Source organism: Eumetopias jubatus, unplaced genomic scaffold (assembly GCF_037043125.1).
Source record: "Eumetopias jubatus isolate StellerSeaLion01/CBP00866 unplaced genomic scaffold, mEumJub1_p1.0 scaffold_7, whole genome shotgun sequence".
Taxonomy (NCBI): Eukaryota; Metazoa; Chordata; class Mammalia; order Carnivora; family Otariidae; genus Eumetopias; species Eumetopias jubatus.
The window spans coordinates 46133607-46152256 of NW_028274813.1; the positions used below are offsets into that span (position 1 = coordinate 46133607).

The 18650-nt window shown below is 40.8% G+C and overlaps 1 protein-coding gene across 1 annotated transcript in view; it reads left to right on the top strand.

Annotated features, from left to right (window-relative positions):
• The first annotated feature begins 654 nt into the window (after nucleotides 1-654).
• Nucleotides 655-18650, top strand: part of ERO1A (endoplasmic reticulum oxidoreductase 1 alpha) — a 55861-nt gene continuing 37865 nt past the window's right edge. The window contains exons 1-4 of the mRNA XM_028109603.2: nucleotides 655-861; nucleotides 9619-9738; nucleotides 10675-10758; nucleotides 15280-15318. Of these exons, the coding sequence (XP_027965404.1) occupies nucleotides 748-861; nucleotides 9619-9738; nucleotides 10675-10758; nucleotides 15280-15318 (357 nt within the window). The 5' untranslated portion in view covers nucleotides 655-747. The remainder of the gene's footprint in view (nucleotides 862-9618; nucleotides 9739-10674; nucleotides 10759-15279; nucleotides 15319-18650) is intronic.

The following is an 18650-nucleotide window of genomic DNA, read 5'->3' on the forward strand; positions in this document are numbered from 1 at the left end:
CACACCAGATTAGAATTAAAAACAACATGTAAAATATTTTATGAATAATTTAATATTGAGTATATTTCGAAATGTTTCGCATGTATTGGGTTAAATAAAATATATTAAAATTAACTTCCCCTGTTTCTTTTTGCTCTCTCGACGTAACTACTAGAAACTCGAAATTACTTATGCAGCCCTGGTCTAGATGATCACTCATGTCGTTTTCAGCTTTAAGACTGCTAGGGACACTGTGGACGCGTAATTCGTACGGTTTGCCTTCCTCGCTTTGAGATACCGAAGGATTGGCCGGGAGTGCGCGGGGTGGGGTGGGGTGGGGCCCTGCGGGGAGACCGAGACCCCTCCGGTTTCGCTCTCGCAGCGGGAAGGACCCCCGACTCCCGCGCGGGGGTTGGGGCGGCAGCACCCGAGCCAGGGACCAGGCGCCGGGCGTAGGGGGCCGAGGACGGGCGTGGCGCGCCGGGCGGGGCCGAACCGGGAAGCTGGTTCGTGCGTCAGCCTCACGCGCGGGGAAGGAAGCCGACCTGAGGCCCTGGGCGGCCCGCTGCGGGCGCCTAGGCACGTCCGCAGGCTCCGCCGGGAGGTGGCGGGCGCTGAGAGGCGGAAGAGCCGAGGGCGGGCCTGGGAGGCGGCCCGGAGGTGGGGCGCCGCCGGGGGCCGGCCCGCGCGGGCTTCATCTGCGGACGCGCGGCCTGCGCCCGAGTGCTGGGACCGCGAGGCACTGGGTGACGAGCGGCCAGAGCGGCTATGGGCCGCCGCTGGGGCTTCCTGATCGGCCTCGTGGGGGCCGTGTGGCTGCTCGGCTCGGGTCATGGTGGGCAGCAGCCCCCTGAGACGGCGGCGCAGAGGTGCTTCTGCCAGGTGAGGGTTGTACGCACTGCTCCCGGTGCTTCCCGCCTCCCCCCTGCGCTCGGTCCCGCTCGCCCCTGCAGGTGAGGGACTGGGAGTGTCTCTGCGTCTCCACCCTCCTGGACGAGCCCCTAGAGCTTCTGCTCTCTTGGCGGGCTGAGTCCTCTGCAGCTCGCCTGGCTTGGTGTGGACGGGAGTCCCAGCGCAGCCGCGCTTCGGATCCGGTGTGGGGTGAGAGGTGTGGGTGCACGCTGTTATGTTCTTACCGAGTTGGTTTATGCATCTTTGTTGGTTTTCCCTGCCCGGGAAGGGCGTGCACGCTGTGCGCGAACACTCAGTATTTGTTATTTTAGCAGAACCTGGGTCTTCCTGACTTCTAACCTGACCTGGAACTGTGTACGTTGTGCCTATGCTGGGTGCCTTTGCTCTCCTTCCTGGGCAGGATGTGCTTTTGTTGGGGGGGGGGGGGCGGTACTCTCAGATCTCGTTGTCAGGCAGGAGAAGGGCTTCGTGTGGCTTTTCTGTGTCTAAGCCCAACTGCCTTGTGTCTTTGGGCCGCGGCTTGCCCTGTGGCTCCTCGCCCCGTGCGTCCTTTTCTTTTTCGTAAGTGTGATGAGATTTTCTTAACGTCACGCCCATTGTGGGAGGATGAGCCTTACTCCTCAGTGCACAAGTTTAATTACAAAATTATGATCATTTTCCCTTTTTAGTAAACGATGTGGGTTCCTTGAAAAAAGTCAAAGAAATTTAGAGGTTTTTGGATCTACAGTATTCTGTATTTTAATATCATTACTCTTAAAAGTCACGTTTTGGTTGGCTTCTGTTGATAAAAATTACATTTTATACGAAATTGAGGGTAGGCATCCAAATTTTTCCTTTTAAGTGGATTGTACTATTATCAGAAATAACATTTTATATGTGTAGGGGCAATGCCACTATTTCACAGACTAAAAAACAGCTTTAAATATTATGGGAGGAAAAAATAAATCAATATCATGGGGGAAGAACTGTCTCTTTCACTGCTTTATATTCTTGCATTTTGTTGATTTGCTTAGTGATTTAGGAGTTGAGATGTTATCTGAGTAGGAGAAGTTGAAAGGAAATTTGCTGCTTTACAACTAAGATTGAAAAGCTCCTTTACTTTCAGGGTTCGACAAACTGCACACAATCAAGTACTTCAAAGGAAGAAGGATCATTTTTCTACAGATTACAAATACAACATAACACAAAGTGTAAACATTTACAAATAAGTAAAGTCGAAGAGATTTTAAAATAAGTTGGTGTTGAAAGAAGATGTCCAATATAACATTTTCAACTACACTTTAGATTTTTAGGTAAAAATAGTACAGGTTGAGCTTTTCAACTTTCACTACCCCCCCATAACCTTTTTAGATATCTGATTAAAATTGGGGAGTTTTTAATTTTTTAATATTTTTTTCTTCTGATTAGTATTTAAGCTCCCCCACCCTTATAATATTTTCAAGATTTGAATAGTCCCCCAACACAAACATCTGTTAGACCCCTTTCTTTTCCTTTTAGAACAAGAGTGGCTCTTTTTCTTTTCAGAATCAACTTTAAAAATAATAAATTGAGGGGTGCCTGGGTGGCTCAGTTGTTAAGCGTCTGCCTTCGGCTCAGGTCATGATCCCAGGGTCTTGGGATAGAGCCCCGCATTGGGCTCTCTGCTCAGCGGGGAGTCTGCTTCTCCCTCTCCCACTCCCCCTGCTTGTGTTCCCTCTCTCGCTGTGTCTCTCTCTGTCAAATAAATAAATAAAATCTTTAAAATAATAATAAATTGAGGTCCACATGGTAAAAAACAGTTTTAAGAAAAATTTAAAATGGTGTGCCTGGGTGGCTTAGTCAGTTAGGCGACTGCCTTCGGGTCGTGATCCCAGGGTCCTGGGATCGGGCCCCACATAGAGCTCCCTGCTCGGCAGGGGGCCTGCTTCTCCCTCTCCCTCTGCCGCTCGCCCTGCCTGTGCTCACCTGCTCGCTCTCTCTCTCTCTCTCTCTGTCAAATAAATAAATAAATGAAATCTTAAAAAAAAAAAGAAAATTTAAAATGGTCTATTTAATCAATTTAAGAACAGAGACCATCAATTTCAATTTAATAGATTGAAACAAATACATTTTAGTTCTGTTATGGTCAGTAATGGAAGAGATGGGGGTAAGGAGGAGAAGGGACAAGTGATGAATAGACATGAAGAGAAAATTGGAGACAAGCATATAGACATAGATGTATACAGAAATGAGAGAGACACACAGAAATAAAAAAAATGGTGGAAGAAAAGATTAGAGGAGACTAATGGTAGAATTTATTCATTCAATAAACATTTATAAATACTGTGTACATTGACCTGAGTATTTGGAATATAGTAATAACTCTGGTGTGATCCTTGCCCTTAAGAACTTACAATTTAGTGAATAAAGTTCTTTGGAGCTTGGGGAGAGGCAGAGATCCTAAGCATTTTTTTTTTAAAGATTTTGTTTATTTTTTGGACAGAGTGAGAGAGCACAAGCAGGGGGAGAGGGAGAAGCAGGCTCCCTGCAATGTGGGGCTCCACCCCAGGGCCCCAGGATCCCAGGATCATGACCTGAGCAGAAGGCAGATGCTTAACCAACTGAGCCACCCAGATGCCCCGATCCTATGCATTTTATTTTATTTAATTTTTAAATTTTATTATGTTATCTTAATCACCATACATTACATCATTAGTTTTGATCCTAAGCATTTTAAAAAAACACGTTAGTCGGGATGCCTCGCAGTAGAGCATGCCACTCTTGATCTCGGTGTTGTAAGTTCCAACCCTATGTGGGGTATAGCGATTACTTAAAAAATAAAATCTTTAAAAAAAGTTATTAAATAATGCTAGACACTAAATTAAAGACTAACTTTCGACCTAAAGTTTAGAAATAAAAGTTAAAATCTCTCATTCTCTTTGCAGTACCCGATTAGCAGCAAAGTTCTGTCGGGTCTGCTTTGTTAATAGTCTTTTTCTCCCTTCCTGTTGCCAATCTCTCTTACCGCGTCTGCCTTGAATTACCACATCACCCCTCATCACACTCTTGCATGGGTGCCTGGTAGTAGGGATTCACTTTATAGAATACCAACTCTAAGTGGAGCCAAAGCAGCATGTGGTTATTTGGCCTTAGGAAAGTTATTGAAGTAAAATGTACAAAGCTCTACAAATACTCAGATTAAATTCAGTAAGCATTTATTGAGGCCTATTATGAATAAGTTTTCAGAGATCAAGAACTAAGCTAAAAATTTAAAAACTTAGTCCCATTTCTTGATACTCCAGAGTACTGAGCCTGGTACATAATTGGTACTCAGCAAGTATAGGGAAGTTACAATACAGGATGTGAGCACTGTGCTAGCAGGAGTACATTCTTTCAGTTTTTCTGCTTAGCGAGCCATTTGCATGTTTTTCTGGAATTGATCTTTCAGATGGGTTGATGGCTCCAAATGAATCTTTAAAGTTAGTCAATTACTGCATATGCTGTTGACATAGAGAGAGAGAGCTCGAATGAGAATGAGGGGAGGGGCAGAGGGGGAAGAGGGAGAGAGAGAATATCAAGCAACACCCCGCGGAGTGCGGAGCCTCGGGAACCCAGTGTGAGGCTGGATCCCAAGACCCTGAGATCATGACCTGAGCTGAAATCAAGAGTCAGGCGTTTAACCAACAGAGCCATCCAGGCGCCCAGGTTTAGGTCAATATAAAAAATACTTTTTATTTGTTAGTCAGAGTGGCTGGGGCCATGGAAGAGACACTCCATAATATGTTGCGTGGTAGGTGGAAATAAGCCTGGATTAAAATTTAGTCAGAGGAATCTTTGAAACAGGTTATACTGGAGAGATGTCCGTTGACTCTGAGTACTTATTACATTCCCCGCCTTTTTGAACAAAGAATGTGGAACAAAGCACGTTTTATATTGGTTGCTACACTTTGGGTCACAACAACAATTTAAAGTTCTAAAGACTAAGGCTTTAAGGCAGAAATAGCTTGTAGCTTTCCATGTCCTTAGAATGGTGCCAACTACCCAGTATAGAATTTTTGGTGTTTCCATGCTTTCATTAACAGAGGTGTCTCAGTCAACTCTGTCAATGAATAGTTTTCATGTTCTTTTTGATGGCCACAAACCACTATAAAATTAAATACAACTAAAGGTCTTTGCAAAAAAAAAAAAAAAAGAACACTTTGAGCACTTTTAAAAGGTATTTCATATTTCAAAGAAGTATGAAGAATATATTCTCACAGTGCTTGGGAAAAAATGATAGTCTATGGTAGGACTAGAAGTTGTTGGCACATAAGGAAACTATTTAGAAAGTGTTTTTTTGTTTTGTTTTGTTTTGTCTTTCATTGTAAATTAAATAGTGAACAAAGAAAATAGTCAACAAGCAGACCCATGTTATTTTCTTTTCTCTTGCCTTTTATATTTTAGTATTTGGTCCGAACCAGTCAGTCTGTGGAGAAACTATTTGAGACTACCTCCGCAGCTAACTGTTGGCTGTCCAGTTCTATGTTCCATTGGGGCTACAGATGTAAAATTTTTGGAATATTTTATCTGCAAACTGGGCCTTTTTTTTTTCTTATTAAAAAAAGAAATGTAGGCGTGCCTCGGTGGCTCAGTTGGTTAAGCTTCTGACTCTTGATTTTGGCTCAGGTCATGATTTCAGGGCCATGGGATCAAGCCCCACATCAGGCTCTGCACCAGGCGTAGAGCCTGCTTAAGATTCTCTCTCCCTCTGTTCCTCCCCCCAACTCCCCACCCCGGACTCGAGTATTAGTGCACACACACATACTCTCTCTCTCTCAAAAAAAAAATGTTGTGGTTGCTTTGGGGAATAGTAAGATCCCTTTCACTAGAAGCATTAATTTAAGTAGCGGTAGGGTAGTAATACTGACTAACATTTACTGGCTATTTAGTCTGTCATTTCATTTTGATATCAACTCTTAGAGATGGGAACTATTCGTATTGCCATTTTGTGTTGAGATAGGAAACTGAGGCTTGGAGAGGTTAAAAAAAACTTGGGTAAGGTCAATAACTAATAAGCAGCAGAGATGGGATTCAACCCCAAGAAGGCCTGAGTCCAGGGCCTACGTGCTCACCATTGTCGCACACTGCTTCCTCAAGAGTGTGTAGGAGGGCATTACTGTGTGCTTGGGAGGCTGCAGCAGAAGGCCCTCAAAGACTTTTCAGCTCTTTAGAGACTAGGACTTTAAACCGGGTGATGTTATGTCTGGCCTACCTGGGTCCTTATATCTGCCATCCCTCAGCAAGGGCCTTCTACTTGCCACCTGTTAATTCGGCCCCCTACCCAAGGCTGATTGCCGCCTGAAGTCTAGAGCAGCAAGCTTCAAATGTTAGCATGCATCAGTCACTTCGTGTATGTGTGTGGCAGGGAGTGGGGTGGGGGGGCATTAAAGAAAACATTCAGATCCCTATGGTAGGCTCAGAATTCGGTTGCAGTTTAGAGATAGCGTGGCCATTATTTCAGCAGCCTTATTAGCACATCCTGAAGCTGCATTAGTGTCAGGTCATCCTTGTTCCAGATCAGCACCCATCTTTTGGTGTTAGTTTAGGTACTAGGACGTTGTTTTGTTTCCAAGATGCTGCTCTGGGTCTGTTCACTGGATTTCTTCCTTTGTCTTTCCCAGAGACTGTATTCTGGTAACATGCCTGGTTCTGTAATTTCTAGAACTGGGCCTGGAATCATACCTGCCAGACTTCTTTCCAGGGATTGGGTTTTGCCTTTTGGCAGGCTTATCTGAACGGTCACGTGGCTTGGATTTCTGAGTATCTTCCTGTCTGTCCTTTGCTGGGCCCTCTCCATCTATTGAAACTCCTCACCCTTGCTCTGCCTCCTTAGCTGCCCTGCTACCATTTGTAGTAGTTGGAAATACTCCTACTCAATTTCTAAGACAAAGGTCAGAGGATTTTTAAATCTACCATTGTCTTGTCTTATCTCTTTGAGGTCTCCAGGCTATAAGCCATTTCTGCTCTGAATGCATCTTGCATTCCTTTATGGTTTGGGCCTTCTATTTTTTTTTTTTAATTTTATTTATTTATTTGACAGACAGAGACACAACAAGAGAGGGAACACAAGCAGGGGGAGTGGGAGAGGGAGAAGCAGGCTTCCTGCGGAGCAGGGAGCCCGATGTGGGGCTCGGTCCCAGGACCCTGGGATCATGACCTGAGCCGAAGGTAGACGCTCAACGACTGAGCCACCCAGACGTGGTTTGGTGCTTCTTCTAGCTTCCTTTGTGGTTAAGGTACAGCTTGGTAAAATGTTGCATGCAGTGGGTTGTTTACCTTTGCTGCTTGCTTTCCTTCTTCTGAGTACTGTATTTCTGCCCCTTGGGTTTTTGTGGTCTGGAGCACTGAGCACCACCATAGGTGACATGGTAGTACATAGTCATAATTAGACTTTGGGGCTGGTCTCCAGTGAATGAGAATGAGAGTGGACAGCATTCATTGAAACATTCATTCATACATCCACTCTACAAATAAATATTGAGCATCTACTTTGTGCTTTCTAGAAGTACAGTGCGAAGGACTAGGAATACAAAATGAGCAAACATGATTTTGCTCTCAAGGATTTTAAACTCTAGAGGGAGGAAGTGAAATAAATAAACCCAATATAGTGAGGTAATTTGTAAGGAGTATGTGGAGTGTCATGGGAGCACATAGAAGAGACAGTTAAGCAAGCAGGGGTTGAGTGGTACTCCAGGGGTAGCTTTCCAAAGGAGATGATGCTTGAACTTGAATTTCAAAGATAGATTTTTAACTTAAAAACCAATTACTTAAGGGGCACCTGGGTGGCTCGGTCGGTCAAGCGTCTGCCTTCGGCTCAGGTCATGAGTCCCGCATTGGGCTCTCTGCTCAGCAGGTAGTCTGCTTTTCCCTCTCCGTCTGTATTCTTTCTCTCTCTCTCAAATAAATAAATAAAATCTTTAAAAAAAGGTGAACACATTAAAAAAAAAAGAATTACTTAAGGGGAAAAATAAGCTTCAAACCATTTCTCTTGTTTTTTGTGTGTGCTTCTTTCTTTTTGTGACCTAATGTCTCTATTTGGCATGTGTCCCTTTGGCCTTTGCAATCTTTGTGCCTGTTATTTCTTTGTATAATAATTGTATCCAAGGGGGAAAACAGTAGCTCTTTTATGTCCTTAGAAGTTCTGTTTTTAATGCTTGAAAGAAAGAAGTGTGAAAAATCAAATAATCTAGGTTAGAAACACTTTTGTTTTGTTACCACCCCAAATTAGGAACCAAAGATTATTATATACTCAGAATTTTTAGCAGGAAACAAGGACAAATTTGTATATGAAATGAAGGTAGTTATTGCAGTAACAAAATATGTAGGAGATTTCTAGTTCCCGAATTAGTCCAAAACAAATAAGACTAGGTAAATTGGTATAAAATCTTAGCTCTTAGATACTGCTGTCATCATCCGTAGTGTTATCTGTCATCCGAACGTATTCACTCTTAGGTGAAAAATTTGCATTACTGTTTTGTGATGTTTTAAAATTGAAAGGTAGTGCAGGATTTTATGTATTCCAAAGGGAAAACACCTACATTCAGTATTTCAATAAAGTATTATTTGCTTACTTACCAGTAGATTAAAAAAAATTTTTTTATAGTAAGTCTCCCTAAAATATAATTCAAAGTAGTTTATAATGCATATATTCAGACCAAAGTATGATAAGGATCTCTTTTCTGCAGCATGCCCTGTATTTAAAAAAAAGAAATCTAGTTACTGTTCTTAAATCATGATGTATTTGTTAGTTACAATGTTGCATTGTATAATTAATTCTGTGAGTTATATGCCTGGCCCGAAATAAACATCTAAGACTTTTAGTGTCACTTCTGATAACATTGTCTGATTGTAATTACAGTTAAGACTGTTAGTTTTAAGCATTTGAAGATCAGAATTGGCTTTGTGATCAATTTGCTATCTCTGTGCTGCTAATATAAGTGATTTCTAAGCACTGTTTCTAACCTAGACAAATTATCATGGCCTAATATTTGAGAGTTGTTGGATCCTTATAATGAATTATTGTTTCTCTTATAAATACAGTATCACTTGTTTTTATACATTCACTAAGCTTGTCTCCAGACTATACATACTGCTGGAAACTAAAAGGAAAAACAGAGACAATTGAATCTTAGGAATAGGAGTCTCAGGAAAGCCAAGAATGGGAATGCAACTGGGCTTCAAGAAAGACGGGGAGGAGTAGGCGCCGGAAACCCCCAGAGAACCCATGTAGCATATGTTCTCTATCTCTTATCTCTGCGTCCCTGTGTATCTTTTAAAATCTTGCCAACTGGCTCACGTGCTCCTCGGCTCACATGATGACGTATGGTCCGAGTTTCCTTGTTTAGTGGTCTAACTGCAGGGAGAGGCATTTCTTCTTACTCTAAATTCCAGATTCCTGGAGCAGGGACCATGGCCTGGTTTGGGTTAGATGCCTACCCCTGGTCAGGCCCGGGGTGGGGTTACAGAGTGGCTACAGGTACCAACTCTTTGCATATGTGTATGTGCACACGTGTGTGATGACGAGCTCAGTACACCCTATAAAGAGCAGCACTGCATTCCTCTAGGTATATGGTAAGAGCAATAGCATTACTAGATTACTGTCGTACCCCATTTCTGAAAATTAGGAGGAGGAGGGATGAGAAGAGTTGGTTGAGTCATAACTTCATAAGGAAAAAGAGCCCTGTTGTACCTAAAGTATTTTGATGTATTATTTCATTTTCTTTATAACAGGTTAGTGGTTACTTGGATGATTGTACCTGTGATGTTGAAACCATCGATAGATTTAATAACTACAGGCTTTTCCCGAGACTACAAAAACTTCTTGAAAGCGACTACTTTAGATATTACAAGGTATTTTTATTTTTAATTTTTTCGTACAAGAATAATTAAAGTTTAAATGGATAACTACAGGGGTGCCTGGGTGGCTCAGTTGGTTAAGCAACTGCCTTAGGCTCAGGTCACGATCCTGGAGTCCCAGGATCGAGTCCCGCATCGGGCTCCTTGCTCAGCGGGGAGTCTGCTTCTCCCTCTGACCCTACCCCCTCTTGTGCTTTCTCTCTCATTCTCTCTCTCAAATAAGTAAAATAAAATCTTTAAAGAAAATAAATGGATAACTACATTTTCTTAGGAATTGCTGAGCTTCAAATTGTGGCCATAATTTAAAATTCAGTTCACAAGAGTGAACAGTGTGGTTCTGAAACCATCCATTGGATACTTTTAATTTCAACAACTCGGTTTTGCACTCTGGAGTTAGAAACTTGTTGGTTAAATTGAAGTCAGAACAGAAACTATTATATTATTATCAAAATTGCTAATTCATACTTTTCTAAAATACTGTGTAGACTCCACTTAATTAAAATAATTAAATTCTTTTGAGAAGCATGACTTTATTCTGACCTGTATTATTTTAACTAGTCATTTGAGATATCTACAGAAAGAGTTTAGAATATCTGATCATTGGAGTATGTAGTACTCATCTGAGTTCACAAATGCCTGTTACCTGTGTAAAAAGAATATCATTTGAGCGGTGATGATACGAGCTACTCTGGCTCCTAGTCACCATCTGTTCAGGGTCTGTTTAGTAGCATCTGTGTCTTTCTAAGCAAGTCTACCACTTTACTTACAAAGCGACACACTGATACCATCACTGGAACTTGGCAACTGGGAAGTGGAAGAAAAAGAAAAGCCACAGCTAATAGCCCGACCAGGTTATATCATCGTAATTCAATGCCTGTCAATAATAATCTCAAGATTCTTACTTGTATAACCTTTTCTGTGATCCTGTAGGTAAACCTGAAGAGGCCATGTCCTTTCTGGAATGATATCAGCCAGTGTGGGCGAAGAGACTGTGCTGTCAAGCCTTGTCAGTCGGTAAGAACCACATATACATTTAAGACATGTTACATAGTTTTTCAAATAATTGCAGTTCTTTTTTTAAGATTTTATTTATTTATTTGTCAGAGGCTTAGATGCCTACCCCTGGTCAGGCCTGGGGTGGGGTTACAGAGTGGCTGCAGGGGACCAACTCTTTGCATATGTGTATGTGCACACGTGTGTGATGATGAGCACGTGTGCGCATAAGCAGGGGGAACAGCAGGCAAAGGGAGAAGCAGACTTTCCGCTGAGCAGGGAGCCCCATGTGGGACTTGATCCCAGTATCATGACCTGAGCTGAGCTGAAGGCAGACGTTTAAACAACTGAGCCACCCAGGCGTCCCTAAATTATTGCAATTCTTAAAAAGGGGGCAATGCAACTAAAATAACATTTCAATCCTTAGGTTAAGTATAATGTTTAATATTTACGGGTTAAAAACCTAAACTTAGGTGCCTGGGTGGCTCAGATGGTTAAGTGTTAGCCTTTGGCTCAGGTCATGATTCCAGGGTACTGGGATCGAGCCCCGCATCAGGATCCCTGCTCAGTGGGGAGCCTGCTTCTCTCCCCTTGTTTGTGCTCTCTCTCTCAAATAAATAAATAAAATCTTAAAAAAAAAAGAAACCCAAAACCTAAACTTACTAATATAAAACCTACTTCGAATTATTCTGCTTTCGGACGCCTGGGTGGCTCAGTCATTAAGTGTCTGCCTTCAGCTCAGGTCATGATCCCGGGGTCCTGGGATCGAGCCCCGCATCGGGCTCCCTGCTCAGCGGGAAGCCTGCTTCTCCTTCTCCCACTCCCCCTGCTTGTGTTCCCTCTCTCACTGTCTATCTCTCTCTGTTAATAAATAAAATCTTAAAAAAAAGATATTATTGAATTATTCTGCTTTCATAATCATAGAATTTAAATTTTGTGATAAATATAACCCTTTGATTTACTAGTGAGATTAATAGTTCTTTTGGCTTGATGTTTGTTTTTCTTCTTACATCTTACCCAAAGTTGTGTTTATAGTATAATGAAGTGAAATTAATCAAAGTGTAAACAAAATCCCTTCTTTTTTCATGGGTGTATTGTTTTCCTTGGGTGGGGAGGGACTGGACAAAACACCTCTTAAAAATTCTCAGAATAGGGATGCCTGAGTGGCTCAGTCAGTTGGGTGCCTGCCTTCGGCTCAGGGATCGAGTCCCGCATCAGGCTCCCTGCTCAGCGGGAAGCCTGCTTCTCCCTCTGCCTCAGCTGCACCCCCTGCTTGTGCGCGCTCTCTCTGCAAATAAATACATAAATAAATCTTTAAAAAAAAAGAATTCTCAGAACATTAAAATTTGAAGCATTTTACTCTGAAAACAGAGAATTTTACTTTCAACAAAGCCTTTCTCTCCCTTTAAAAGCATATATTTCTATTTTACATTTTGTGCTAAAATATGCATAACCTAAAATTTACAGTTTTAACCATTTTTAAGTGTACAGTTTATTGGCATTAAGTACAGTCACGTTGTTGTGCAACCATCACCACTATCCATTTGCAGAACTGTTTCCTGATCGCAAACTGAAACTGAACGTTCTTTAAACAGTAACTCCCTATTCTGCCCTCCCTCTCGCCCTTGGTGACCACTATGCTACTTTCTTTCTCTATGAATTTGATTATACTAGGTACCTCAGATAAGGGGGATTATTACAGAATTTGTCCTTTTGTGTCTGGCTTGTTTCACTTAACATGTTTTCAGGGTTTATCCATAGTAGCATGTATTTAAATTTTTTTCCTTTTTAAGCCTTAATAATATTGCATTGTATGTGTATCTGCATTTCATTTATGCATTCTCGCATTGATTGGCTTTTGGGTTATTCCCATCTTTTGGCCATTGCGCATAATGCTGCTCTGGATATGGGTGAACAAGTATGCAGCTTGCATTCCTAATTTCGGTTCATTAGAATTACTGGATCATACGGTAGTTCTCAGTTTAAGTTTTTGAGGAACATCATGCTGTCTTCATAGTGGCTGTACCATTTTACATTCCCACCAGTGATGCACAAGCTTCCAATTTCTCTATATCCTAATACTCGCTTTTTTCTGTTTTCTGGTTAATAGCCATCCTAATGGGTATGAAGTGGTGCTATAATTTTGAGTGGTTTATTTTTATGTGTGTAAATATTGCTGTATAGACCTATCCAGCATATGGAAGTAAAGCAAATGTAAAAATATTATTTGTGGATATATATATTATGGGTAGTTTATCATTAGATAATATCTTTATTTATTTATTTATTTTTTTAAAGATTTTATTTATTTGACAGAGAGAGAGTGAGAACAAGCAGAGGGAGCCGCAGAGGGAGAGGGAGAAGCAGGCTTCCCACTGAGCAGGGAGCCCGATGCGGGGTTCGATCCCAGGCCCTGGGATCATGACCTGAGCCAAGGCAAATGCTGAAACAACTGAGCCACCCAGGCGCCCCGAGAATCAGGTCTTTAGTTATATTCATCCTCACAGACAAAACTTTTTTGAAAATTCAAGAATTAACTTGTGAACCAACCTCTGTTATGAAAATATCATTTAAGTGATATCATCAGTTTAAATGTTTCATTTTATTTCCTAAGTTCTAGCATTTATATTTAGTAATAGGAAACATTAGTTGGGGGAATTCAAGTTTACAAATAACTTATTTATGACTTATTAAACATGCAAGAGCAGGCAAGTGGTTTTACAATTATTGAAAATTTGAATCTCATCTTTTTTTTTAATGTTTCTTTTCTTTTAAGATTTTATTTATTTGAGAGAGAGAGCACACTAACAGGGAGTAGGGGCAGAGGGAGAGGCAGAAGCAGACTGTCTGCTGAGCAGGGAGCCCGATGTGGGGCTTGATCCCAGGATCCTGGGATCATGACCTCAGCTAAAGGCAGACATTTAACTGACTGAGCCACCCAGGTTCCTCTCATCTTTTTTTTTTTTTAAGCAAATTTTTTTTAACATTTTTTTTTTCAGGGCTTGAACTCATGACCCTGAGGTCAAGACCTGAGCTGAGATCAAGAGTCAGGTGCTTAACTGACAGAAACTCAGGCATCCCTAAACATTTTATTTTAAGTAATCTCTACACACAATGTGGGGCTTGAACTCACAACCTGGAATCTCTCTATAAACTGAAAGACCACTTATTTTTTACCTTTACAATGGGTCAAAACAACATTCTTTCCCCTCCATTATTAATTGACTAATGTGCAGATGAATAACAACATCCAGTGTTAGTCTGTGAATAAGAAATGAGCACTCTGTGTCATTAAATCCTTTGGGAGATCAGTTCAGCAAATGTATCAACAAAATTAAAAAGGTACACATCTTTTGGTCTAGCAATTCCACCAGGATTTTCACTTACTAAAATAATTGGACAGATGTTCAAAGATGACCATAAAGCAGTAATAAATATTGTAAAGGTATCAATTCTGCTAAAATTAGTTTATGAATTTGGCATGATATGAAAAAATTAGAAACCATCTAAATATTTGGTCTTAGAAAAAGAATTATACATTGAGGTAGTTCAAAGTCTGGAAAGTTACACAATAAAGTGATTATCTCTGTGTGGGTCCTTCCCTTTGGGCAGATATAATCTATTTCAGAAATATACTTAGCACTGGAATAGGGCCCTACAATTTACAGAGTACATACATCATTATGTCTATTCACAGCATACTTTGAGGATAGACAGATAGGTCCTATAGTTGGTAAGTGGCCAACACACGACTAAAAACCAGTGCCGTTTTCCTCTGAAAAGAACTAGGGCTCCTTAAAAAGCATTTGATTCCAAGACTGGAACAAGAAATATACAAGGTGGGGTGCTTGGATGGCTCAGTCGGTTAAGCAGCTGCCTTCGGCCCAGGTCATGATTCTGGGATCCTGGGATCGAGCCCCGCATGGGGCTCCCTGTTCAGTGGGGAGTCTGCTTCTCCCTCTGCCCCTCCCCCCAACTCGTGCTCTCTTTCTCTCTCTCTCTCTCAAATAAATAAATAAAATCTGTAAAAAAAAAAAAAGAAATATACAAGGTGAGCCTGGAGTATCTTGTCATAACAGAAAACAAAAAGTGCTCTAAAGATTATTGGGATCCTATCATTAGGACACAGGTGTAGATATCAAGTCAGCACTTTGTGGGTCCCCTGGTTGCCAATGTGGGACAATTTGAGCATCAAAAGGAGTGACTGTTTTTACATTTCCATGCTATTACGTAAGTAATAACATATATGATCAGCAACCTATACGCTAATTTGTTGTTCTCAGTTTAAACCATTCTCAGTTTAAAAATAATCTCATTCTCAGTTTAAAAATAATCTCATAGGGGCGCCTGGTTGGCTCAGTTGGAAGAGCATGTGACTCTTGATCTTAGGGTCATGAGTTCGAGCACCACGACAGGTGTAGAGATTCCTTAAATAAATAAAATAAACTTTAAAAAAATAAAAATCTCATAAATTATAGAAACTTAATTTTTTTCAGAAGATAGAATAAATATCTGATAAAAACATTTTTTTTCTTTTTTCAGGATGAAGTTCCTGATGGAATTAAATCTGCAAGCTACAAGGTATGTACACATACCTACTAATGTGACTGGTATCTTAACAAAAAACTCATAAAACTCATTTCCCCCTTCCAGGTACGACCCCACTTCCTGCTCTCCTTTCACAGTGAAACCCCTGGAGAGTCATTTGTACTTAGTGACTCCAATTCTTTATTTTTTCCTTTTGTTCAGCCTTTTATTATGGAAAGCATGAGAGATAAATAAAAGAAAAAAACCCATCACCCAGCTTCAGCAATTATTAGTCTGTGGTCAATCTTGTTTTGTCTACCTCGTGCTCCATTTTCCCAATTATTTTAAAGCCATTCTCAGATAAGTCTTTATGGATGTTTATTTTCTATTCTGGATTATAATCTAGTACAACTTCATTTTACTGTTAAATCATTCTAATTTGGCCACTGGGAGCTGTTTCAGTTGGTCCTATGTCCCTTTGATATTCTCCCATCATTGTGGTTTTTCTTTCTTCAGCACTTCCTTATTTTCTGGCACTATTTGCGTATTTCTGTCTCTTCAGTCTCTTTTAACCCATGTTCATTCCCTCTTATTTTTTCTTCTTTGCAAACTTACGTATTGAAGGAAATGAGTCCTTATCCTATAGAATTTTCCACATTGTGTTTTAGTTGATTGTATCCCTGTCACGTCATTCAACACATTATTTTCTATAAACTGGCAGTTATGTATTACAGCTTTTCAGATTCATTTTCTGATATGTATTGATTAGTGTTGTGTACTTACTGTTATATCAGAAGACACATAATGTCTGTTTTCTTTTTTCTTATGATGTTAAGATCGATCATTAGGTTCATTATACATCCAATATAAAGTTCCCTACTAGGTTTTTCAATGAAAGTTTTAGCAGCTTTGATGATTATTACCTAGTTGCATTCTTTCATTAGGGTTTTGAAAATGCTGATACTCTAAATGTATCATTCTTTCTATACTTATTATCTGTTACTATTCTATAAAGATCTTTTCTTGTCAACTATTTGGATGCCCTGAAATACAGTTTATACAGGATAGACAGGATAAATGCTTAATTGTTTTCCTTTGTTTACCAGTTTTCAGAATAATTATGAGTTTGGTGCCCTAGCACCTCCAAAGATGCCCAATAAGGTTTTTATTTTTAAGTGTTATTTTGAACTAAGAGTTTTGACATATTGGGGCGCCTGGGTGGCTCAGTCAGTTACGTGTCTGTCTTTGGCTCAGGTCATGATCCCAGGGTCCTGGGATTGAGCCCCACATCGGGCTCCCTGCTCAGCGGGGAGCCTGCTTCTCCCTCTCCCTCTGCCTGCCACTCTGCCTACTTGTGCTCTCTCTCTCTATCTCTCTGTCAAATAAATAAATAGAATTTAAAAAGTTTTGACATATTTTCTGAATTGGACTCTATTGTAGTCATTTTTTATTATTCCTTTTGATGCTTGAGGTGTTCTGTCTTTGGCTACTAGCAGCTCCCCTTCCAGTTAGTAATTATGGTCTTTTAAGATGATCCCACTAGTCTTAGTAGACTTTTTGCTTTCTATTATGAAAAGAGCTTCTAGGCTAGTTTTGTACCTTTCTTACTCCAGTCTTTTTTTTTTTTTTCCCCTAAGGAGTCCTATTTCTTTTAGTGGGAAATGGTATTTAGAGATTATAATCTGGGCCCTGGGGGGTGCTAGTTGTTACTGGGTTGTTATTGTTTCAAGGCCTTTTTTGGTAGGCCAAATTCAATTTGTGATTACAGAGTTTTTGTTTTTGTTTTTGTTTTAAGATTTTATTTATATATTTATGAGAGAGAGAGAGAGAAACAGCATGAGAGGGGAGAGGATCAGAGCGAGAAGCAGGCTCCCCGCTGAGCCGGGAGCCCGATGCGGGACTCTATCCCAGGACTCCGGGATCATGACCTGAGCCAAAGGCAGTCGCTTAACCAACTGAGCCACCCAGGCACCCTGTTTTTTTTTTTTTTTTTTTTAAGATTTTATTTATTTATTTGACAGAGAGACATAGCAAGAGAGGGAACACAAGCAGGGGGAGTGGGAGAGGGAGAAGCAGGCTTCCTGCAGAGCAGGGAGCCCGATGTGGGGCTCGGTCCCAGGACCCTGGGATCATGACCTGAGCTGAAGGCAGATGCTTAACAACTGAGCCACCCAGGCGCCCTAATTACAGAGTCTTAAAGTATACCCAGAATCTTACAATCTTTATTGCTACGGCCATATTTAAAGCCATCATCACTTTTTGCCTGGATTATTGTAGTTGCCTCTTCATGGCATGCCTCCTTCTTCCCTTGCCTCTCTATTGTCTCTGCTAAAGACAGCAGCCAGAGTGATTTTTTTTTTAAAGATTTTATTTATTTATTTGAGATAGAGAGAGAGTGCAAGGGAAAGAGAGAAAGCATGAGCTTGATGCGGGGGGGCGGGCGGTGAGAAGGAACAGAGGGAGAAGCAGACTCCCCGCTGAGCCAGGAGCCTGATGCGGGGCTCCATCTCAGGACCCTGAGATCATGACCTGAGCGGAAGGCAGATGCTTAACCGACTGAGCCACCCAGGAGCCGGAGAGTGATTTTTTTTTTTTTTTTTTTAAGAAATGAGGTCTTATCTCTCCTCTGTTGAAAATTCTCTCATGTGCTCCATCTCTCTTGGAGTAAAATCCTAAGGACTTAGAGAGTAACAAGAGTACATCAAGAGACCATATACCATGGTTTGCCTTAGGCAGAACTGGTTTATGCCTGTTGTTCTGGCATCCTGAATGATTTATCATTTGTCCTGAGTTTTAAATTTTTATAAAATGAAATATTAATAGTTGTGTTAAAATAAGTTAAAATGGATCTGGTTGACCAAATACTTTGTATTTCTAGCTTCCTCTGTTGTCTCCTCTATTTGAGATGTATGTACACTAAAGAGTTCTTACTTTAACACCAAGATGACCAGTAATAACTTGTGCTTCTTTTTTTGACCTTTTCTAGATATAAATAAATGATTTTTCAAGGAAAATATACTGGGTGATAAAATACCTGTTGATAAGCTAATTGCAGGCAGATACAATGGCTAGGGACAGCTAACTCCTTATAGTCTTGGGAAGTTGGGGAAACAGAACATCATTGGACATTCTGTCCGGCTGGTCTCTTGGACTTATCAGCCAATTGTGCTGTGGCCTGTGTCATACCTGTGATTTGTCCTAAGCTTCCAGGATGCCATTTGACTGGTCAGTGTTAAACCTGGCAAATTATAGGTCCAGTTTATTAAATATATATATGGGGAAAAAAAGGGTAAGCAATCCTGCATAGAAAGAGTAGTCTTCCTATAGTGGTTTTATTTTTTTGGTATAACGTAAATCAACAACTTATAGTGATTTTACTATTTAGT